This window comes from Periophthalmus magnuspinnatus, chromosome 19 (assembly GCF_009829125.3).
Source record: "Periophthalmus magnuspinnatus isolate fPerMag1 chromosome 19, fPerMag1.2.pri, whole genome shotgun sequence".
NCBI classification, from domain to species: domain Eukaryota; kingdom Metazoa; phylum Chordata; class Actinopteri; order Gobiiformes; family Gobiidae; genus Periophthalmus; species Periophthalmus magnuspinnatus.
Genome location: NC_047144.1, coordinates 14,117,288 through 14,141,887, shown reverse-complemented (window position 1 = coordinate 14,141,887; position 24,600 = coordinate 14,117,288). Strand labels below are relative to the sequence as shown.

Below are 24,600 nucleotides of genomic sequence, written 5' to 3'. Positions count from 1 at the left end.
TGAAAAATTCAAATACTAAGAGTTCAAAGCCATCGCGGAGGCTAACCAGCTACAGGCTAACTAATATCAATGCGGTTGTTTTTAGTCCAAAAAGCACATTTAAAATGCAAGATTGAGCTAAATGTTTTGATGACTTGGTGGTTTATAAAGTTTCAGAAGCAGATTTTAAATAAAAGTACCGGTCTTGTGGTCATTAGTTGCCACGTAGCTGATTAGCCCTGAGCAAACTTTCAAACTTTTAATATGAATTTTATTTGGAAAGTCTCCAGGACCGTGGGCTGGATGGTCACTGTTGCGCTCCGTACTATATTTAACATAATATTTCACAGTGACAGCCAAAATTAACAGTATAGAGGTGAATTTGATTTGAAGAATTTGAGCAAAAATCTTTTCTAATTTGACAAATACATTTTATTTTTTCTTATTTAATATGTGACAGACACTTTTCTTGGCTGATTCTTTGTGTTAAGGAATCAAAATTAAAGTGGTTAGATATTAAAAATGTCAAACACAGTAAATGTAGTTAAAAGTTTAATAAGATTAATTACGCTGCATTAATAGTTTACTTATACTTTACTTTTGGATATGCGTTGGGCTATTTTTGTTTCTTGGACTCCCTTGGAAAAAATAGATATCAGAACCTCAATTGGACTTATTTGCTTAAATGAAGGTTGAACTGGTTTGGTCTTGGTTTGTGTCGTAAAGACTGACGAAGGGACCAAAGATACAGACTTAGTACAGTTCAACAGAGTTTATTTGCAGATACGTGAATGTGAAGGCAGACAGATGAGAGCGGTGTCATATGCAATAGTCTTTGAGCAGGTCATGGGTCGCAGGGTCAGGGGCTGGGGTGCTCGTACCGGACGAGGTGAGCTGGATCTGAGGCTGAGGTGTTCGTTCCGGTCGTGGAGAGCTGGGTCGGAGACGGAGGTGCAGAGTGGTTCTAGGGAGCAGGATCACGGTGGATACACGAACAAATAAACCGGAGCATGATATGAAGAACGACTAGTGGAAATACCGGAAAATGACAAGACGATCTGGCCCGGAGCGTCGGATCCTCAGTCCTTTTGTGCTCTTGGTCAGAAGCAGGTGTGTGGAGGTGGTGCCAGAGTCTCCCCCCAGCTTCAGGCTCAAACACAGAAGGGAGGGGGGAAAACAGCACAGAACACACAAGAAAACCCAAATCCTGACAGTTTGATGCAAATTTAGACCTATAGTAGACTTGGTTTAGTTCAGTTGCAGTCATAGTCTAGTCCAGGTTTAATGCTGGATTTAGTTCCAGTTTTTGACGTGACGTGTGAATGCAGCCAACGTTCAACTGTGCCACAAAAACTGCATTCCAATACTAGCAAAATAACCTAAAAAGCAACAACAACAACAACAACAAAAAAAACAGTATACAAGATCTGCATGTGCCAAATCCCATACGTCTTATTCTTTTGTATTTCATGTTTGTGTTTTACAGTCATGGGCAGTTTCGAGGAGGGCGAGCGTGCTCAGTCCGTCTCCCAGGGCGACGGAGCAGTGATCCCCGCTCCACGGATCCGGAGTTATCCACAACCTCAGGTCACATGGTACAGAGACGGACGCAAGATCCCTCCCAGCAGCCGAATGTAAGTCCCATAGATCATATACACGGCATCCACGCTTATCTCGAGGTTTAAACTGACCAGAATGATGACTTTTTGAGTCGTATTTTATTGCATTTCATGAGAACGATCTCGAAACATTAGCAGCTTCTTCACGTTTTGCTAGTCAACCCATATCCTGGTTTGCTAACTTGTTTATGCTGGATTCTCTGCAGTTGGTTGATCAACTTGTATAGACTTGAATTTGTGAAAGAAGAGCATTTGATTCGACAAGTTTATTTGACTTTTTAAATAAATTCAGTTATTGTTTTCTGAGTTCTAGTCTCTGCTGTAGACATCTGGCACCTCCCTGTAGAAAATGCAATATTTCCCCAAAACCCTGACAGGTCGCTGTATACCGAGTCCTGAAGTTCACTCATAGTTCTATGTCTGATCGAAAACTCTTCAGGGACAAAAACTTGAACCTTGTACTTTGGAATACTATGGGGATAATACAAACACCAGTTGTATGATGCGAAAAATCAGTTCAAACATTCATTCATTCATATGTCTTCATAAAAATATCCAGGTAAATTAAGCCAGAACCTAAAACTGAGGTGAAGAGAAGGTAGAGTTTGTTTTACAACTGTCAACGGGCAAATATAAAATTTTGTCCTGGTTTATGTTGCAGATTTTTAGACATGGAAAAAAGTTTTAAGTTGTCTTTTTCCCCAGGGATGTTTATTTAAAAGTTACAAAAAGTTAAAAACAGGCTCTCCGGCTCACTGCCAGTGCCTCGCTGCGGTGGTACTGTTGTCTAGTTCAAGACACACGGACTAAACAATGTGGGGTGTTCAAATGCACCTCGTAAATAACAATGTTTAGAAATCAGCACTGCTGGGAACTAATGTAATGAGGTAAATTATATCTGTCTTTTATGGCAAAATACTTGAAAGTCCCCATTTCTCTCACGTGTAGATACTGGGCCTATCCACATGAAACAAAAACTGGCATTAAGTTTAACGTCTCTTTCAAAACAGATAATGGTAGCTCAAAAGTTAGAGCACTTGTCCACCACCTAAAGTTTTGAGGATTGATTTCTGCTTGGACCGAGTGCTGCTGTTATGTCCTTTGGCAAAACACTTCACCCCCCCCCCCCCCCCCCCCGCCCAGTGTGAATGTAGTGTACGTTTGAATTAGGGCTGTGCCAAAAATCAAAAGATTGATAGATTGCGATTGAAACTTCGGTCGGTCTCGATGGTGAGGCAAGTGCATTTTAACCGACAGGTCTACAGCCAATCGTGTGGTACTGAGAGGAGTCACGACTCTCTTGTTTAGGTCAAAGCTCCGAGTCAGGGCCACAATCTCTTTCTGTCTCCTCACTTGTCCTCGCGTTTCACAACATTTGATTTAAATCTGCACAATTTCACTAAAAGCTTCTTCCCCTCTGTGTGTGCTTCTGCTTTCTCTGTGTGTGCTTCTTCCCCTCTGTGTGTGCTTCTTCTCCCTCTGTGTGTGCTTCTTCCCCTCTGTGTGTGCTTCTTCCCCCTCTGTGTGTGCTTCTACCCCTCTGTGTGTGCTTCTTCCCCTCTGTGTGTGCTTCTTCCCCCTCTGTGTGTGCTTCTTCCCCCTCTGTGTGTGCTTCTTCCCCCTCTGTGTGTGCTTCATCCCCATCTGTGTGTGCTTCTTCCCCCTCTGTGTGTGCTTCTTCCCCCTCTGTGTGTGCTTCTTCCCCCTCTGTGTGTGCTTCATCCCCATCTGTGTGTGCTTCTTCCCCTCTGTGTGTGCTTCTTCCCCTCTGTGTGTGCTTCTTCCCCTCTGTGTGTGCTTCTTCCCCTGCTCCCTCTCTCTCCTCTATACCTTTTCTCTCCTGTGTTTCTCATCATTATAATCCACGTTATGCAAAGTAAACATCTATTTTCTCTCAGTTTACGAGTGAAACTTAGGGCCTAATTTAACGCACGGACATCGCACGTGTTTCTTCCGACGGCCACGACACGCACATCCTTTTAATCTTAACACACTGTACGAACTCATTCCAAACTTTAAATGGGGATTTCTTTGGGGTTATTGGTCCTATCAACACGGAATTAAAACTTGTGATCCTGACAGCCTGCTCTCTAGCTTAAAGTCCTCCTGTCTTTGTTCCCATTAAGATGAAAAAAAGAGTTAATTGAAAATCGAGATCGGTCAATATGGAGGGGAAGTGTTGGTGGTGGTCATATTGGCAGCCTTGGTCCAGTCAGTCTACCTCAAGGCACCACCGTTTATGGAATTGTAAAGTACTTTTGAGGATTTATAAAACTTTGAAAAGTGATATAAATGCATTTTTCAGTACATACATCAGCTGCCAAAAGTACGTTATCTGATCTACCTTTAAATCAGACCGATTCTGCAAAATTGGCATTGGAGATTTTAACCACATTGTACTTTTTTCCTTCTCATTTACCCTCTCAAAGTTGTTTTCTGGAGTGATTCGTGAATGTTGGAGCAATCTTTAATCGCTTATTTTCAAGACGCCATATTGCCGATCAATCCCCGTTTTCACCGCTACCAGTACACGCCAACTGCTGTGTACTTACTTTGTTCTCCAATTTAATTTCTTATTCGATACGTGTTGGTGTAATCGATACGTGCGGGATTCGGCTGCGTTTCGTCGTCATTTTGGGAGGCCGACAGCTGCACCGGTCTTTGTTGCCATGACGTTTACGGTGACGCCAGCTCTTCTTCAGCACCGCAGTTTTCTAACGTAGAATTCAGCCGACGTGTTTCTTTTGTTAAGTTGTTTAAGATGAATATTGCGATTTTAAATGTGCAAATTATAACATAATGTCATAGATTATAGAGCAAACACAAGCACAATGGGTCTGCGTTAAAACCTACATTCAGTCCTATTTTAAACACAATCGTTGACTTCACCAGGTGTAAGCACATACACTATTCTTAGCTCTAGCCCTTCAGTTTAAATCGTGTTTTATGCCCTACCGTTTATCATCAATCCTCATTTGGTCTCTTTGTTTTCTGCAGAATTGGATAGTCTTTTACCGAACAAGCCTCAACATCAAAGCAGCAATGGCACTGCGTGAAATCTCTCCAACCTTTTGTTTTCCCAGAATCCTCCAAAACCCAAACAGACCAATTTTACCTGCACATCGTCTTCTTCACCCCGTCGCTCCTAATTCACGCGGAGGAGTATTTGAGCTGTCACGGGTCACCTGTGTCCCTCCCCGTTGGGACTATAGACTTAAATGGGACGGTTGTTCACGTTGCCATTGTCTTTATTTAGAGAGAACGGGGCGAAATTGAGAGGCGTGGTGGAAAATTGGCTTGTTTCTGTGGCCGCGGCTTCAAAGGGTCTTCCCGGAGGCCAACTTTTAGGGTTTATCGTCATGTAAAATGAATAACAAGGGAAAAAGAGTTAAGAATATGCAGCAAAGATATAACCAACTTTGTAGAAAGGCCAGACGTTGTAATTCCTTCATAATACAGATTTATTTTTAAAGCAAAACTATTATGCAAAATGGACTTTTCAGAGCTTTTAAACCACGTTATAGATGTTTCCTCTTCTGATTTACCCTCTGAAAATAGTTTTTGGAGTGATTCATGCATGTTTGAGCAATCTTTAATTGCTTATTTTCAAGACGCCATATCGTCAATCAACTTCGTTATTCAATTTTATTTTCTTAATTGTTGATACACGTAGGGTTTGGCAGCGCAAATGAAAAAAAATAAATCTGCTACTTATTATCGTGATTTGCTGCTATTTAAGGAAGTGCCGACAGCTTCAAGGCTCTTTGTCGTGATGACGTTTACGGCGACGTCTGCTCCCATTGGGCACTGCAGTTTTCTAACGCAGAAATCACCGTTCTTGTTTCTTTTATTAAGTCGTTTTAGATGAATATTGCGATATAAACTGGGCAAATTATAACGATGATGATGATGATCCATGGGTGTCATAGATTATAGCTATAGTATAATATAATTTTTTGTCAATTTTTGTCAATACGATTTAAGCCATAAAAAGGATGAATTAATAACTTCTATGTCTCATTACAGATCCAAACTAAGTACTAAAGTGTTTCATTGTGCTGTTTATTTATTGCAGCTCTTGCATTTTTAACAATATTGCAGATTCAGAAGTGTTTTTGTGACTTAGATCTGCTCTTGGGTTATTGTTATTGTGTCAGTGGCATAAATTTGTTTAAGTATTATTGTTTATCGTCTATATTTATTTCAGCGATATATCAATCTTCAAAATGTGTTATCGTATCTATATCTGTACTTTTAGTTAAGTAACAAAACTGAGTACTTCATCCACCATTGCCAGTATTGTTATAATTTATACCACTGCCAAACATTAAGCTCTCATTTCTTTCTGAGTGAGTTTGTAGAATCTAGAGACCCAAAACTACCTCAACTTTTTAAAGAAGTTTACTTATATTCGACATCTCCCATCCCAAGGTGAAAACCAGTTCCGTCTTGAGGCGTGTGTGCGTTTGCATGTGCGTTTGCGCGTGTGTTTTGCGCGGTAAAGAACCCTTATCCCTCCCTCATCACATCTGCATCTGTGCGCAGTGGGAGGTGACCTTGCCCTGGGTTAGACTGAATCTTCCTTATCAGCTCCTCATCATCAGTAATCACCGGCTGACCCAGAATGACAATGAGAGCAGCGCTGTCCGGGCCTGATTGAGGATCGGAGGGTTGGCGTTCGCTCCAGGTCCAAATAGACACTTTATTTCTCCGCTTCCCAATGTGGGTTTCTCATTTTCACTGGGAAAATGGAAAGTTCATGATCTAATCAGATTATTTACGCTGCTGTGAAAAAAAAAAAAAAAAAGTTGAAGGATGTGCAGGATTGTAAAGTGGGAGTGCAGTAAAAAAACGACTGTACTACTAAAATCGTACTTTTATAATGCATCTGAAGTATCAAAACGGTCTCTTTGTTAGCGAAGGTTATGGACGTATGGGGACGACGGTAGCGCAGTTGGAGTGGAGTGTTTGTTCGCCGATCTGAAGGTTGGCGGTTCGATCCACACACCCACTAACACAGAACAATGTTGTTGTTGTATCCTTGTTTAACCCACCTCACCTTCAAAACAAAAACACTATATAAAAATGTAACCACTTATTGTGTGGAATTCTTGGTGTATAGAAAATGGTATCGACATTATACATGAATGTAGTGAATACCTACTCTTTAGAATGTAGCCTATAGTATGTGTAGCTCGGTTGGCTGTGTTTGAGTGTTTGCCCATTAATCTAGAGGTTGGCAGTTTGAATCCTGCTCTCAACATTAACATCATTAACAGAGAGTTCAGATCCACAGACACAAGCGAAGCGGTTGGCTTGTTGGCAGACAACAACGTTTTGGTTATTTTCTTGGCTATACGATAAGATTTGAGCTGTAGAAGGTTGAATTAATGTTAAATTGGCTGAATTCAAGATTTTTCTCACAATATTGTATATTTCAAATAGTTTTTTGTGGTTTAAATCTGCTCTTGGGTTTTGTGGTGTAAATTTATTTCAATATTATTGTTTATCGTCTCTACTTACTTCAGCGATATATCAAATTTCAAAATATGTTATCATGACAGGCCTATGTGACTTAAATGGCAAGAAAATAAGGTTTAGGTTTACTTTTATATACACTTTATAGATTGAATTGAAATAAAATTGTTAGGACTTTTGTTCTTTTAGTTCTCATGATCATTAATGATTACTGAAAAATCTTGATATCCTCACGGTTTTGTTTAAGCCGCAGGCAGCGTTTAAAAAGTTGGCAGCTTTGCACTAGTAGAAGTTCAGTAGTGATTGGTTGTAATAGTTTAAATCCCCAATTAGAGATACATTCGGTCTGGCTTCTCTCTTAAGGCTCCAATAGTACTGAATGCAAAACGTTCATACTTTTTACAAAATGTCTAGCTAACTGTTATCCATCCCATTAGCACTTCTCTTAAGCTTTGTCAAATTAAACTTTATGAAGTGGAGAACGTAACTATTTATAGCCAATGTTAAATGAAAATATTTAGATAATTTGAATACTGCCACAATTAAAAGTATGTAGTGATAAAATTAAGGTTTAAAATTAGAGAAGTGAAGTGAACTATTAAACTCGTCGCAGATGTTGTTATGACACCTTTTTCAGCTGCAGCAAAAATCCACAAAATGAAACTTTCACACAAGCAGAAGTAATTAACATTTTGTAGTCATATTTTCCCTGTCGTGGTTTAATTGAATTATGTGATCTCTTTTTAGGGCCTTAAATGTAAATCGGTAAATTTTTTATATAGCAGTTTTCCACCTGAAAGACCTTACCTTAAAGACTGTATGCAGACACTGGGGGCGAGGTGTGTTAAGTGTCTTGCCCATAGACACAAAGACAGTATTTATCTGTGGGAGCTGGAATCGCACAAGCAACCTGTGTGTCAGCGGATGTGACCCTTCAACCAATGATGTTTATGTCGAGAGCAGGATTCGAACCAACAACCTTCAGATTAGTGGACAAACACACTGCCAACTGAGCTACTGCAATTTCAGCTGCTATATTGACTTTAATTTTGACGCGTTATTGTCGTAACGTCTGGGGAATCAAGGACACAGACTCGGAGTAAGGTTTAACAGAATTTATTACAAACAAGACGATGTGAATGCTGGTTGGAGGAGCAGGTAGTAGGAAGCTGGGTCGGAGGCGGAGGTGCAAAGTGGGTCCAAGAAACGGGATCTACCGAAAAACGAGAAACACCAACTGAGTACTATGATCATAACAAAAAACAGACTGAGCCAAGCAGAACTGTACCATGGAGGATACACTGACGATCTGGCAGCCTGTGTAGGATCCTTGGTCCCTTTGTACTCCAGAGGTGGAGAATTGATTGCTGATGGGCTCCAGGTGTGTAGTAGGTGGTGCCAAAGTCTCCTCCCAGCTCCAGGCACAGAAGGGAGGGGGGAAAACAGCACAGAAAACACAGACAGATTGGGATCTTGACAGTTATCCCAGTTTGTAACATTGACTGGCAGACATATATAAGGTGTAATCTTCACTTTTTGTACAGCAGTTATATTGGGCTAGTTACAGCAGTAGTTGCAATAAACTATGCCATGAATTATACATGCAATATGCTTTAAGGAGTAATATTGTTATAGCATTTGTGTTGTAACCGTAGACTGTATAAAGAAGTGGACTAAGTGAGTGTGATATCACCCACAGCGTTTGGCTCCAGTCAGATGAAGCTCATCGAGGCTAACAGTTATAGGGGCAAATTTGGAGCTGAGTTCTATATTTGGACTTCTGGCCGCGAGCATCATAGCAGCCAAAGAGCCAACCCTTAGTGAGGCTGTTGAAGGTAACACTCCTTCCCACACGCACCTCTGATTTGGCAGGGGGCAAACCTGTTGCTAATGCTAGCTGGAGCGACCTCGGGGAAAGTCTGTTGTTAATGTTCTTGTCTTGATTTAAGGACACAACCGCAGGATCATGTAAAGCAAAATGACGAGTCTGACTGAAGCAGTTATGGAGAGAGGGGTTATGGTTTTTCAATAGAAAGTAAATTGAAGCCAGAGTCGATGGAGCCGGAAGCACACCCATGATCACTTCCTATTTGAAACGTGGCGGTTAGCAAGGTTAGCTATGTCCATTTATATAAACAGCCTAACATGCGTGGGGCTTTTCTGTATGGAATTAGCATAAACTTAGCATCAAGGGTGTCTTCCAGGTCCTTTTGCGTAGTTTATCAAGTGTGTTTAAAGTCTGAAGTTCAAAAATATGAAATACATCTTCCAAGGTGACCAAAATCACATTTAAAATGGAATTAAAGCCACAAGAAAGGATATGTGCTGTTTAAAATAGGTTATTGTATTAAAAAAGAAACAGACAAAGAGCTTGAGAACTGGAGAGCATTTCTGGGTTATGTGAGTTCCAATATCCCAGCTCTAGTTTTACATTAATTATCTCCTCTGTGCTGTCGCCCTGTTTCCTATCCACGTTCCCCGTTTTTAAAAAATATATTTCTATTCTACCTTTTTTTTCCCCCACCGCTCCTCTTTTCTCAATTATAGACACCCCGCTGTGCGTCGTTTGGCTTTCTTCATCCTCTCTTAGTCGCCCCTAGCTCTGAGAATGCAAATCTCTGTACGACGCCGTGCCAAGGTCAGCGTGTGCAAATGAGCAGAGTTGATAACAGACGAAGCTTTTTATTGAAAATCATTTAATTGAATTTGATGAATGCCACAAGCGCCGACTCTGCAAAGGCATCAAAGTCTGGCTCGTGGGGAGAATTTATCGAGAGAAAAAGCTATGTTTAACCGCGAATGTTTGCTCTGATGGAGATACTTAAGGAGCGTAGGGTTTTACTGTGTGCTTTGTCAACATGGAGTGCAGTATTGTGTGTATGTGACTGACCTTTTGGCAGTTATTTGGAGAAGTATTACAGTAGTGATTCTAAGCTTTGGTTTAGGTACTTCTGGTGTAGTGTTTGTCGACTGATTCGAAGGTTGGAAGTTTGAATCCCGCTGTCAACGTAAAGATGAATGTTTGAGCGGTCAGATCCACAGGTTGGCGGTGCAATTCCAGCTCCCACAAATTAATGCTGTGGTTGTGTCCTTGAGCAAGACGCTTAACCCACCTCACCCCACTGTCTGTGTACACCGGTGTATGAATGTGTGTGTTCCTTCACCTTGTCCTATTTGTACTTTTGAATAGGTTTATCTACAAATTCTGCTAATTTTTGATAGTTTTACAGCTCCAAAACTTCAAATTGTTGTTTCAAGTCTTAAAATTGCGTAAAATTTTATAATCCCTAAGCAAGCAAACGGCTTTAGATTTCACAAAAATCCCATTTTTCCCATTTATTTAAGTAAAAAGTGTCTTGCCTCAGTGCAGATACGCTGCATAACCAGCTCTTGAGGTCCAAGTAAGTCTGTATCATCTAATTAAAAAGTGTTTTACTATGCAATAATCACAAAGTGCACTGTTAGCATGCTAGTTAAAAGCACTAATAAACTTGGTGAATAATTGGGATGCATTAGGTAAGTGAGGAATAACGTTGGACCACTTCAAACCATCTAAAATTACGTAGTTTGGGTTTTCATATCTTTTTAAGATGGTAAGAATCCGGTACAGCACCTTTAACTACTATAACCAAAGTATTCCCGAAGTACTGTTAGAAAGTCCAGCCCCATTTCTGTGTACTTCTGTACCAATACCTTCCTTGAGTATGTATAACAGTAGTATATTCATGATGCAGACATTTGTGTAGAACTCATTTTACGTTTGTCTAAAAGTAACAGACATAACAATTAGCTGGTTGGGATCAAAAAACCCATTTAAAAAAAACAAGCGTTCACTTGAAAGACTTTTATTTGACTTTATATGCCCTCATTTTATAACAACTAACTTCAAAAACCAACCCGCAACTCGCAAAAGCATCTGTCACATTTTGTCCTACTTTTTTCTAATCATAAATACAGGGATCCAAAGCTCCTCACCATCACCAAACCTTCACCTGATTACCGCAGCGTATATGTACCTCCGTCATACCGTTTTATATAATCAAGTATCCATCCATTCCGTGTTTTTTTAATACCCTTTCCTTTATACCGACGTCCTTCTTTGCCTCCTCGGGTGTCATAACTTTAATTTACAATCTCACCGGGGGTCTGCCTTGCTGTTTCTCTCTGCTTCATGCCTAATCACACCTCAACCGTGGAAGAAGAAAAAAAAAGCTAAAATGCCGCCCGCCCAAAAATATCTGCGACGTAACCACTTTTGACAAATGAAGTCTCAAGTCTTGCATACGCTCAACTTTGTATGTGCTATTTTGTTCAGCGTTGGTTTAGCTTCAAAGCTGTTTTTTGACGAGTTTAGCAGCGGCGGGGAGCTCGGTCGGTCTGTGTGTTTGTGCAAATTTCACGGTAGAGGTGAGGAAGGTAGCAGCTTGAAGGGTACTTTTTGCTAGCACCTGTTGATCGTGTTTTGATTCTGATATTATAATCTAAAAAACATCCATCCCTCTGTAGTTTAAGAATGTATTTATTTGGTTTGATTGTTATTAATGACACGTGACACACTTAAAGGGCCCATATCACGCTATTTTCTGATTTATAATGTTGTTTCCTCATCACAAACAGCCCTGGAGTTGTGTTTTGTTTCATTCACATATTGCGTATTTCGGCTGAGTTCTTTGCTCAAACGGAAAACACTCTGTTCCATCATGTGGTAATACTCCGTTAAACATTTCACTAGACTCATTTGGATGATTTCAGTCCTGGAATTTCTACTCTCTACTGAACTAAATGTAAAAGGTAACTGTTGAAAACTAGCACCTCATGACTTCACATCGTGCTGCGTTCACTTAGCTCCAAAGCAGTTTTTTGACGGGTTTAGCATCAGGAGGGTGCTCAGTCGTTTGTGCAAATTTCGCTGCAGTGGTGAGAAAGGAAGCAGCTTGACGTGTGCTCCTCCACCTGTTGATTGTGTTTTGATTGTGTGTTGTTTATTATATGTCGCTCTGGTTAACAAGCATAAGGCTAAAAATATGCAGATATGATTGCGCTGCACAATAGGTGGTTGTTCCCCATTGAGGAAGGTTGGTAAATGTGTAAACACGGCAACAATTTGTGAGACGGAAATATATGGAAATAAAATTAATGATGATGATTAATGATGACACCTGAAGTTGGACTCAAAAATGGACCATTTCCACGTAAAACAGAAAAACACATTATATTCCATTTTGTACATGAATGAGCTTCTGTTGATGTACTGAAATTTGTTTACCAAAAGATACATGTATAGATCCTGTAAAAAAGCACTTGACACACAGTTTTAAAAAGCCTGAATTATGCTGCCCATGCGTTTTAAAAAGGCAATTTTGTTGGATGAGACTGAAGTATTTTGGTGAATTTCTTGGAGACTTATTACCTCCAGTTTCTACGGAAATATGTCTGTGCATATGACAAAAACTTTATGTAATCGGATTTAAGATTTTACTCAAATTCATGCTTATTTTTATTTATTGGTACGTCCTGTATTTTTAAGATTGAACTTTTTCACAATAATAAATATTTACCACTTGTACTACCCCACCATATCAAGTAATGAGTAGAAAAACACTTGAAAGGGCCCATATTACGCTATTTTCTGATCTATGTTGTAATTTCGTTTCCTCGCCACAAACAGACCTGGAGTTGTGTTTTTTTTTTGTTTCATTCACACATGTTTAACACACAAACCCTGCATATTTAGGCTGAGTTCTTCGCTCAAACTGAAAACGCTGAGTTACATTTCGAGCTTCGGAAATATAGACAGCCCAATAATTCACCGTCACTCAAACATGTGTGAATGAAACAAAACATAACTCCAGGTATGTTTTTGATGCCAATTTTGCGTAACTCAGGACCTTTAAACAAAAGACAGTCTTGAACATATCACCCTGTCTATCTGAATCTGAACAGTTCTGGGTGTAAATGAGCTCGTATAATGAACACACTGATAAACTTGTGAAGCCCTCTCTCTGCTCCTGCTGCAGTCTCCCCTCTGGCAGTGTACAGTCTGGCGCTGCTCTGTCACCGCTCCCTCAGCGCCCTGGCCCCTCGCAGCTGCTCTGGTTGGCTCATAAACTCAGACATGTGAAGATGAAGTTTTTCTTGTACAACTCGGATCGTTGTTCTTTCGCTTGTTGTTGTTGTATCGCTGGATTTCAGATGATATTGCAACGTTCTATAGGCCAATATTTTTTAAATGAGCCATATTACACCGTTTTCTGATCTGTTATAATGTTGTTTCCTCATCAAAAACAAACCTGGAGTTGTGTTTTGTGTGTTCTTCTTTCAAACTGTAAACACTCTGTTCCACCTTGTGATGTCATATGGTAAAACAGGAAGTGCTTCACTGTGTTTTTAAACTACATACACCTTCACTAGAATAATTTGAATGATTTCAGCCTTGGAATTGCCAATCTCTACTGATCTAAAGGTAAAAGTAGCTGTTAACTTGAAAACTACCACTTCATGACATCACAAGGTTGAACAGAGCATTTTGAGCTTTGGAGATGTTACAGACTAATAATTAGTAACAACTCAAACATGTGTGAATGAAAAAAAAAATACTGAGGTAACAACATGGTAATATGGTTTAAAGCTCACAAGAGTCAATTTTGCAGAATATAGGACCTTTAAAGATACACTATGTAACTTTTCTAGAGGGGGATCCACCATCTACTTGTCACCATGGAGATGTTATTGCTTTGCCTGGACTGCACAACATGATGGCATCAAACTAATCTATCATTCATCTTTAATGAAACAAGCCAGAGACATTACTAAGCAAAGTTACAGGTCAGATCTGTGCAGAGGCGAGCCCACTCACCGCAAGAACGCATGTTTTTCAATGCAATTTTAAGCAATGGAAAAACCTGTAACTGAAGAAATTCCAGGCAAATTTACTGCCGTACTGTGGAACATTCCAGGCAAATGACATCTCCATGAAAACAAGCAGGCAGCAGGCCTCATTCAGAAAAGTTCCACAATGTAAACACCACATTTAACAACTCACAAACTCCGGACAAACTTAGACAATGGAGGCAAAACTGATGAAGTGTCTTGCCCAAGGAAACAATGTCAACTATCACATCCGTCAAGAAACTGAACTATTATTTCCCCATAACTGCGGCCCCAGGTGAACTTTTTTTTGTCCTCAAAGTTGCGGTTTATGGCACCGAAGAGATCTGAAGGAGTTTGTCAAAGGTCAAACTCTGAAGGCTCGATAAATTTGTCAAAGCAGGTCCAAAATTCCTGTGGACTCTTCCCGAGTTGTAGTGGTCACAATATTTCTCAAGGGAAACGAAAAGCTGACAAAAGAGTAAATAGTCGCCTGAGTTCCTGATCCAAGTTACCGATCCAACAGAGAGAAGACAACAGAACAACTAAACCGGGAAAAGTTGTCATTGCAGTGTGTTGTGGACCTGTATCTTCAGGCTTTGATTCAACTGTCGTTTCACCGTATCAACGCCTTTTGAAAGTGAATGTCAAAAAGAACATTTTTACATCGAAGCCCATTATTCTGTAGTGAAAAGGGAAGCATTTGGCAGAGCTGTTTCCATTGAAATGCATGTTATGTTGTGTTACTTTGAGTTCATAATGTTGCGTATAATAGAGCTCTTTTAGTCGATATATTTGCATTACATTTGCATGGTCTAGACTTCTGGCCATAAAGAGGCTACACTGGATAAACTCAAGTACTACATCTTACCACTGGCACAAATAGTTCAGTACAGTTTTCAAAGTGAGCTCATGTCCTATATAGTTCTTTCATCTAAGTGTGCATAGTTCAGATAGGACATAGACATTAAAGTGGCGCTATGTAGCTTTTCTGGTGGGAGGTTCATCACCTGCTGGTCTCAAGATGCTGCTCAAGATTTGATCTGATCTATGTTATAAAGTTGTTTCCTGATCACAAAAGTACCTGGAATTGTGTTTTGTTGAAATCACTCTGTTCCACCTTGTGATGTCATCATGTGGTAATACAGGAAGTGCTCCACTGTGTTTTTAAACTCCATACGCCTTCACTAGAATCATTTGGATCATTTTAGCCCTGGAATTGCCAATATCTACTGAACAAAAGGCAAAAAATATTTTTAAGTTGAAAACTACCACTTCATGACATCACAAGGTGGAACAGAGCATTTTGAGCTGTGGAGATGTAGACAGACTAATAATAAAGGGTTCGTCAAACGTGATAATGAAACAAAACACAACTCCAAGTCTGTTTTTGATGAGATAACATTATGAGTGGTTTTGTAACTCAATAACACCTTGGAAAATATGCATTCTTGTTATGAGCAGGGTCGCCTCTCCACAGATCTGACCTGTACCTTGGCCTGGTGGTGCTATCTGTTTGTCCCTGTGGATATAGATACAGTCAGTACCATACTGTTGAAAATTACTGGCAAAACAGCAACATGTTTGTGGAGAGAAGCAGGTGGTGGACCCTTCCCCAGAAAAGCAGTGCACTTTAGTTTACTGCAGGTTGCAAGTTTAATTCCTCCTCTGACCAAGTGTCTACTGTTGTTGTGTTCTTGGGCAAGATACTTGACTCAATTACCTGTTCTAGTCAAAGTAGATTGTTGGTCAGAGGAGGAATTAAATTAGCAACCTGCTACAAACTTAAAAGTGCCCGCCCTAATATGGCCAAGTGTCTACTATTGTTGTGTTCTTGGGCAAAACACTTAACTCACATTACCTATTCCAACTGATACATTGTTGGTTATATCAGGAAGGGCATCTGACAGAGAAAATAACATTACTTGATTGTGGTCACTCTGTAAAATGAAAACAAAACTATACTTTTCATTGGCTTACGATGTTGTACAACTTTTTTTAACCTCTGATCCGAAGGTTGGCGGTTCAAATCCCGCTCTTGACATAAAATATCTTTGTTAGAGCGGTCTGATCCACTGACCCACAGGTTGACGGTGCGATTCCAACTCCCACAGATGAATGCTGTTGTTGTGTCCTTGGGCAAGACACATAATCCCCCTTCCCTTGTCTTGTAATGTCTGTGTACACTGTTGTATGGATGTGTGTGTGAATGTGTGAGTCTGACCATTGGCCATTTTACCATTTTTTTTGTCCTTCTCTCTGTCCATTGACGTATGGGATTCTGATTTATCTGTCTGAAAATACATGCTTGTAGTTGAAATACAGCTGAAGACAGTACATGCACTAGCTTGACCCTCTGGACTGGGTGGGAGGACAGGAGTGACACGTCCGGCGCAGTTCCCATAGTGATCTGACACACAGACTGATCAATTAATGTCCCCTGTCTCTGACGCTGGGCTCCTGTCAGTGTCCTACAGACTCCCCATTAGTCAAGACGCCCAGGAAATAGACCGAGCCTTCCCCTGTATCTCACTATATATACTTTCACTATATATCCACGTAATGAAGTAATGCACATCACAATTACAAGCAGCTGTGTCTGATTTTTATGGCCTCAAAATGTTAAAAACAAAACTATTTTAATTTTAAATGCTTTTCAGTGGTTAGAATTATTCCTCGCTTATGTCTGTGTAAACCCTCAGTCATCCAGGTCTGATCCACAGCAAAAAATGAAGTTAAATCTGTCAACTGGACAAATCTTGTAGGAGTGAAGACGTTTCGCTGCTCATCCAAACCGCTTCTTCAGTTCTGGTCAGATCCTCACTTATCTTATACATTCCTATAATATCCTAACGATTCCCTTGATGAGTCTCAACATGGTAATACTAGCAACTATCATGATGCAAACGCTAGTCTCTCATAGAGCTACTTTTTCATATATTACATATGTCCATGATATTGGCTAGTTATCGTAGTGAACTTGGAGCACGTCTACTTTATAATGGCTGGTAAAAAGTTGCCATTTTAGCTTTGTATTTACAAAAAAGAGGATTTAACCAGGTATAAAATAGTTAAATCAGGTCTAAACTATCACTGTAAACAACAATGACTGAAATAACATTCAAATAATCCAGAGCTAAATTTAAACTCAGAGACAAAATAGGTTTAAAAAGTTGGACTAAACCAGGACTAAACCAGGATTAACACAGGGTTAAACCAGGACCAAAATATGATTAAACCAGATTTAAACAAGGATTAAACCAGGACTAAACCAGAATTAAACCAGGACCAAACTAGGATTTGTTGTACATTATACTAAACAAGGATTAAATCAGGACCAAACCAGGATTTAACCCGGATTAAACTAGGACTAAACCAGGACTAGACCAGGACTAGACCAGGACTAGACCAGGACTAGACCAGGACTAATCCAGGATTAATCCAGGACTAAACCAGGACTAGACCGAGACTAAACCAGGACCAAAGCAGGACTAGACCAGGGCTAGACCAGGGCTAGACCAGGGCTAGACCAGGGCTAGACCAGGACTAAACCAGGACTAAACCAGGAGTAGACCGAGACTAAACAGGGACCAAACTAGGACTAAACCAAGGCTCAAACAGGAATAAACCAGCACTAAAATAGAACTAAACCAGGACTAAACCAGGACTAAACCAGAATTAAGAAAAGATTAAACCAGGACCAAACCAGGACTAAACCAGAACCAAACCAGGACTAAACCAGAACTTACTGTTCATTGGACTAAACCACATTAGAAAGCCCCATCTCCAGCCTGGCCTCAGTGTGGACTCTGTTACTCACTGGCAGTCATGTGAGCCTCCTGCCCCCTGCGACCTGTCCCTCTGCCTCTCAGGGGGGGGTCCCGGACAGGAGCGCTGTCTCACAGGGGCCATTTGTCTGCATGTAATGGAGGTGTGAGGTCAGCCGAGCGAGGTCAGACCCCTTCTCGGCCAATGGAGAAGGGTCGACACTGTCCAAAACACTCCCCATGCTCCTCAGTCTGGCATTTTGAGGCAGGACTGGAGAAGAGAATGGAAATCTGAGATGTGATTTTGTGTAGTCCAAACAAGATTGAAACACACCTATTTGTCTGAATGTAGTAGCAAAAAAAAAAAAAAAAAAAATGTTTTGGACAAGTTTGCTGTTGTGTGGTGCAGAAAACATTGGTCCTGCATGTTCCATAGACTATATATATAAATGGACAGAGCTAACATGCTAGCCGCCGTGTTCTAAGTAGGAATTGAGCATGGGCGCCCTTCCAGCTCCATTGAATCTCACTCCAATTCACTTTCTATTGAAAAACTGTCGCCCCTCTCTCTGTAACTGCTGCTGTCAGGCTCGTCATTTTGGTCTTAAAATGTTCATATCGTACATGATCCTGGTGGTTTTATTTCGTGATTGTGTCCATAAATCAAGATACGAACATTAATAACAGACAAATCAGGCGCCCTAAGGTCCCCCAAGGTCTCTCCCGCTAGCGTTAGCAACAGGTTTGATTGACAGCATTGTTAAGCACCCACTTCCTGCTAAACCAGCGGTGTGGGCAGGAAGGGACGTTTTCTTCAACAGCCTTACGTCAGATTGGCTCTTTGGTTGCTATGATACTCACAGTCGGAATTCCAAATATGGAACTTCACCCTAAATTGTCCCCTATAACTGCTCTAGCCTCGATGAGTTTCATTTGATTGGAGCCGAACGCTATGGGTGACGTCACACTCACTTAGCCCCCTTCTTTATACAGTCTACGGCACGTTTAAATGCGCTAGCTTAGACTTTGTTTGTCCTAGCTTACGTAACTCGAGTGAATATGTCTGACATTGTGTTTTCTTAATCACATTGGATGGAATAATTAGTTTCTTGTAGCCAGTTGGAATATGACAGTGCATGACATCGACTGAATCTTGAGCTAATTTGATTTCAATCTCAAGAGATAATAGAATTATGAACCCTTATCTTGTTATAACAGGCTGAAGTCACAAATACAGCCAATATCTAGCGTGAAACATGACTTGATGTACTAAAATATTTTTCCGTAGCACGTTTTCCATTTCTATCTCCATGGAATCCTGCAAGTGACGTACCACCTCCTCAAAGTTGCACAGTGTTGCTTTTAGGCATGGGACGATATCGAAATTTGGCGTCACGAATATCATGGTCAAAATAATTGTGATTAATGATTATGTCACAATTAAGTTTAAAAATGTTATGGATATGAATCATTATAATTTTAATATCAGGTTTCAGGTTTAAACAACTGTTATTTCAACCTGGAAAGACTCAAATGAAAGAAAAGTATAGCTAGCTTTACTGAATGAGTTTCCTTTGGTGCTCAAACCCAAACAGAAGACATTGATGATGAAGGGCGTGGCAAGCTAGATGGCATTTAGGAGATGTCTTCTGGGATCTGGACGCTAGAGGCGGCGAGTTAAGGGAGCAATGAGATGATTGGGTGCTGAGGGGCACAAACTGAAGTGGCCATGCGTCTGCGATGGGGGTACAAATAGGGCAGACTGGACACTGGTTGGACGAAGAGGAGGAGCGGGGAGGAGTAATAGGAGGAGGTGAGCAGGTAAACTTATGGTGCGGAGTTAGGTCTTCCAGGCTGAATTTATGATCGCTCCATATGTGCTTTGCTATAACAACAACAAGCTAGAAGAGAACATAAAAACACAAAGTTACAGTGTTGCTTTTAGGCGTGGGACTATATCGAAATTTGGTATCACGATTATCATGGCCAAAACAACTGCAGTTAACCATTATGTCACGATAATGGTTAAAATTGCTCTGGGGAAGCGTAAGTAGACTGGAGCGGAGTTATGTCTTTCAGGCTAAATTATGCTAGCTCCATATGTGCTTTGCTGTAAGTGAAAATAACAAGCTAGAAGAAATCATCATGGAGAATTAGCAGTGATGTGAGTTTCATGAACAGGTCGTCTCTTTTGAACGGTTCCTCAACGTGAAAGGCTGGAACCGCATCACATTTTTTCAAAGAGTTGAATCTTTTTCTTTCTAATTGTGTGCATTTTTATTCTGATTAACACTGAACTGACACAAGAATCAGCACAGAAGCAGTGCAGGCGAAACAACTGAGAGATTTGTGCATAAAAAAAACATGGCATCATTAAAATTGTACCTTACACAACGTTTAATTTAGATTATTCATAATTCCAGATGTTAAACACACTCCCACTCTCAGTTTGAACCATTTTAAACACATCTGAGCACTGGTCATTTTTCTTTCTGATAGTTTGTAGTTAAATAAGTTGTCACGTTGGCTCCTGTCATATAAATAAATTGTAAAAGAGCCAGTCTTTGGAACGGCTCTTTGAAATGAACGGATCCATATGATTCCAATCCCATAAAAGCCAAAAGTCCTGTCAATAAGCAGTAGGTTTGTCCTGCACATTCTGGGAATATAATGCAGATTATCTTTGTTGGCGATTCTCACGAAAATGAAAACAATGTTTGTCTATCCTTGTTATGACGATAGGCGATGTTCTTGTGCATCGTCCCATACCTAGTTGCTTTAAAAATGCCCCTTTCTGTGTAACTTTTATCAAAAACGCCCCCTGGTAAATCCAAAAAACAAGTATTTTTTTAATTGAATTATGTCTTAACATCAGCAAGGTGTCTTATAAAATTACCACCATAGTTCACAATGGAAATGGAATTGGACAACAGCTACAATTCATTTTTAAAGTGACAACTGTATTATACCAGATGAACGAAACAGCTAGTGGGCAAATGAAATTTTAAAAACAGCACCACCCCCCTCATATGTCAATCCTTCTTATCATTATTGAATAAAAGTGCAACGAAATCATTATGAGCCTGGCAGTCATTAAAACCAGCCCTGGATCTCGACATAAATAAATCGATCCAAGAGAGAGTAATTGCATATGATGGTGATGTTGTTTTCCTTCTGGAGTTGTCTATGAAACGCACTGTTGGCCAAGACTCTTCTTCTGAACAGCTGTCCGGCCCGCCAGGCTCTCTAGTGGACCGCGACATCTTTGGGGGAATAATAATGGGGAAAGGAAATTGGTTTGGACTAAAACAGAAACACACAGACATAAAAATCAGATAGAAAGGAGGCGTGCTGGTACATATCTGATCTGACTAAGTTCGCGGCTCTGTGGGTTGATAAATCCGCACATCAGGACGGCTACGTGCTAAGGAGTCGTTGCTAGAAAAACGTACGACATGGACTCGTGTCAAAACCAGGACAATGAGGAGAGAGAAGGGGAGGGTGCAAGCGCGAGAGAGAACCACAATGATGACCTGAAAATGGAAGGAACTAGTATTTGTACTTTTTAAAACTGCTGAAAAGCCTGAGGATTTTTACAAAAATACAGTGGTCCCTCGTTTATCGCGGGGGTTACGCTCTAAAAATAACCCGCAATAGGCGAAATCCACGAAGTAGTCAGCTTTATTTTTTTATTATGTATGTTTAAAGCTATAAAACCTCTCACCTCACACTTTATACACTTTTCTCAGACAGGCATTAACATTTTCTCACATTTCTCTCTAGTTTAATTAATTAATAGTAACTCGCGCAAGGTGAACCGCGTTATAGCGAAGGACCACTGTACATACAAAAATACACAAACAAAAACAGCTTAAACAAAATATTGATTCTATTGTCTCTGTTGAACAAAATTCAGAACAAATCTTTATCAAAATCACTACGTTTGAAGCTTTGTAAGACCTTAAAATATCCGTGAAATACTTTTACTTTAACTCTTTAAGTACATTTTTAAACGGGTACTTTAATACTTTTACTTAAGTCGCTTTTTGCATGTGATACTTTTACTTTTACTTGACTATTTTTTTTTAGTATCTTACTTTTTAGTATCTCTAACAGAAAACTGAACTTGCTTGACACATACTTGCATAGGGATATCTATTATAATATAAGTGCTACAGAATTATTGTTTTATTAATATTGACTTCTGCACCACCTTGTGATGTCACGTAGCAGTAGCTTTCAAATTAACAGCTACTTTTTTACCTTTTGTTTAGCAGAGATTGGCATTTCCAGGGTTGAAATCATCCAAATGATTCTAGCAAAGTTGTATGAAGTTTAAAAACACTTCCTGTATTACGACATGACATCACAAGGTGGAACAGAGTGTTTTGAGAGAAGTTTGAGAGAAGAACTCAGCCTAAATATACAGAGTTTTTGCGTTAAACATGTGTGAATGAAACAAAACACAACTCCAGGTCTGTTTGTGATGAGGAAACAACATTATAACAAATATCAGAAAATAGTGTAATATTGGCCCTTTAAGTCTTTTCTGCATAATGTATTTCCTTTGGCTCTAACTAAAATGCCGATTTATAGTTCCAATCTGTATTTCTTGACGCTATTTCTTACGCTTGTCCAGTACACTCCCACTGCTTGGCTTATTAATATATTAAATGACCCAGAACGTCAACACAACTCTTTGGTAGACCACGACCACCTTTATATGAAACTCAAACCCACATAAATGCTGGAACTCCACTGTTTCCAACCCTGGGTGTATGACTCATTTGAACACAGTCCCAGTGATACAAATTCCAAGTTGTTTTCCCATAATTGGCTTAATTTAAATGCGTCCCTGGTGTTCTGTGCTGTGTGATCCCTTAGGCTCCATGGCACAGTTGAGATGTGACCCACCATGGGCCCAGTCTTGATTACCAGCCAAGAGCAGTGAGCGCAGCAGGAGAGCGCATTCAAATCAGCGAACATAGCCCGAGTACCTCAAGCTTTCAAATCAAGACTGCGCAAAGTTGGGTTGTCGCAATATTTATTTATACTGGTATTTCAGGTATTTTTATGGCTGGCTATTAGAGGCATTTTAAAGCTCGTTACACTGCGTCACACATCTCTGAGTCAGTTAATTGGAGCACTTGGTGAGGACAAAAATGTCACGATTATTCATCCAGTGTGGCTTTCTTTTCAGTTCTTATCGCAAAATTAGCACATTGGTAAGTTGTGAATGGATTCATCTATAGGGCACACACGTGGTTTGCTCCTGCCTGATTTGGTCATACATCAGCTTCAAGATATGTTTGGTGAAATATGGCTTTGTTACTGTTAGAGGGGTCACTTTTTCACATAGATGTGACCTGTAACTTGGCCTGGTGGTGTTACACGCTTGTGTCCATCGCCTGTGGCCAAACCTCCTTTGTCAAAGCCTGATCTTGTGTGATATTTGAAGCTACACGGGGCTGAGCCTGGTTGTGTCCTTAGGCAAGACACTTCACCCACATTGTCTAGTATGAATGTTGTGCATGAGTTTTAGGGATGGTTGAGGCTCATGGCGCAGGTTGTTAGCCTTACTTGTGTCTATATGTCCCAGGGCAGTTATGGCTACAGTAGAAGCTCACCCTCACCAAGTGCGGAGTGAAAGAATAATGCATGGAATTGTGCTATATAAGAATAATGTGTGTATTTTTTTGCATTATTATTACTTCAAAGAGGTTAATTTTGCATTTTGGTCTTCTAATATTATTCCCAGTGTTTTGTTTACACATACCTTGACATGTTTCGAATGCATCCTTCTTCTCGTCACATGATGTTACAGTGACAGTGTAAAGTCCACAGTCCACAGACAGTAAACAGGGACGAGGGGACCTATCAACTGTCACGGACCTGGGATGCTGTCAAGGAGAAGTTGGACTGCAGATGGCGCTGTTCCCCTAAAAATGCAGACAGAAAAGTGGCCCCAAAATCTGTGTAAATCAGCTGCAAAACACATCACCGTGACATCACATGACCCTTTTGAAGGAGGACGCAGAAGGTATTTCAAGGTGTAAACAACACACTGGTCTCTTAAAAAGAACCTTTAAACGTCCTTTCTTATGCCTTACATAAGAAAGTCACATAGTACACCTTTAAATAATAAAAAACAAACAAATTCTTATATATTCAAATGCACCTGCTGACAGGTCATCGTGGTCCTGGTTACTGGTTTCAAGCTAGCAATGCTAAAAGACACATTTATCTCCATTTCATTTGGACAGGTAAAGAGCATTTTCAAACACGTTTCTGAAAGTGTCCTGGCAAACCACCTGGGATTCATTTAGTGCTTTGGACACTTCCCGCCCGGCCCGCGTCCCTGAAGGCATCCATAATTCATCGGCATGTGTCCAAGATGTCACCAATCCAGCGAGCTAGTATTAAATATTTACCGCAGATCATAAGCTACAGCCACTCAGTCCTGCCAGCTCCTTTAGGAAGTCTGTTTTTGGTCGTAGCCCCACGCCAGGAATCCCAAATGAGCCCGGAGACCAGTTAGCTCACAGATATGTAAAAATCAATCAATCCATAAAGGCGTCTCACAAGTCATCGTACTGTTCATGCTAAAAGCTAACGGTGAGATGGTGCCGCATAGGGAGTAGGCTTGGTTCCTGTGGTTTAAGTTTTCTTTCATCTATGTGTGAATTTGGCCGCGAGTGTGCTTTATAGATCCTTATTAAAATTGGTTTTACTTACGTTTTCTCCTTTACACACTCGCACCCTTGATACGGAACAGCAGGGACTCAGATCTCCCACCAACAGAGACGAAGGTCAAACCACATTAATGAGCCCAGGGAGAAGTGGAGTACTAAACACACACTGTAGAACGGAGTTTAAATGTATAATGTTAT

The 24,600-nt window shown here is 40.3% G+C and overlaps 1 protein-coding gene across 1 annotated transcript in view; it reads left to right on the top strand.

Moving 5' to 3' along the window:
• The window catches only part of sdk2b (sidekick cell adhesion molecule 2b), a 599,022-nt gene that overhangs the window by 433,446 nt on the left and 140,976 nt on the right, over positions 1-24,600 (top strand). The window contains exon 4 of the mRNA XM_055229370.1: positions 1,466-1,613. Within this exon, the coding sequence (XP_055085345.1) occupies positions 1,466-1,613 (148 nt within the window). The remainder of the gene's footprint in view (positions 1-1,465; positions 1,614-24,600) is intronic.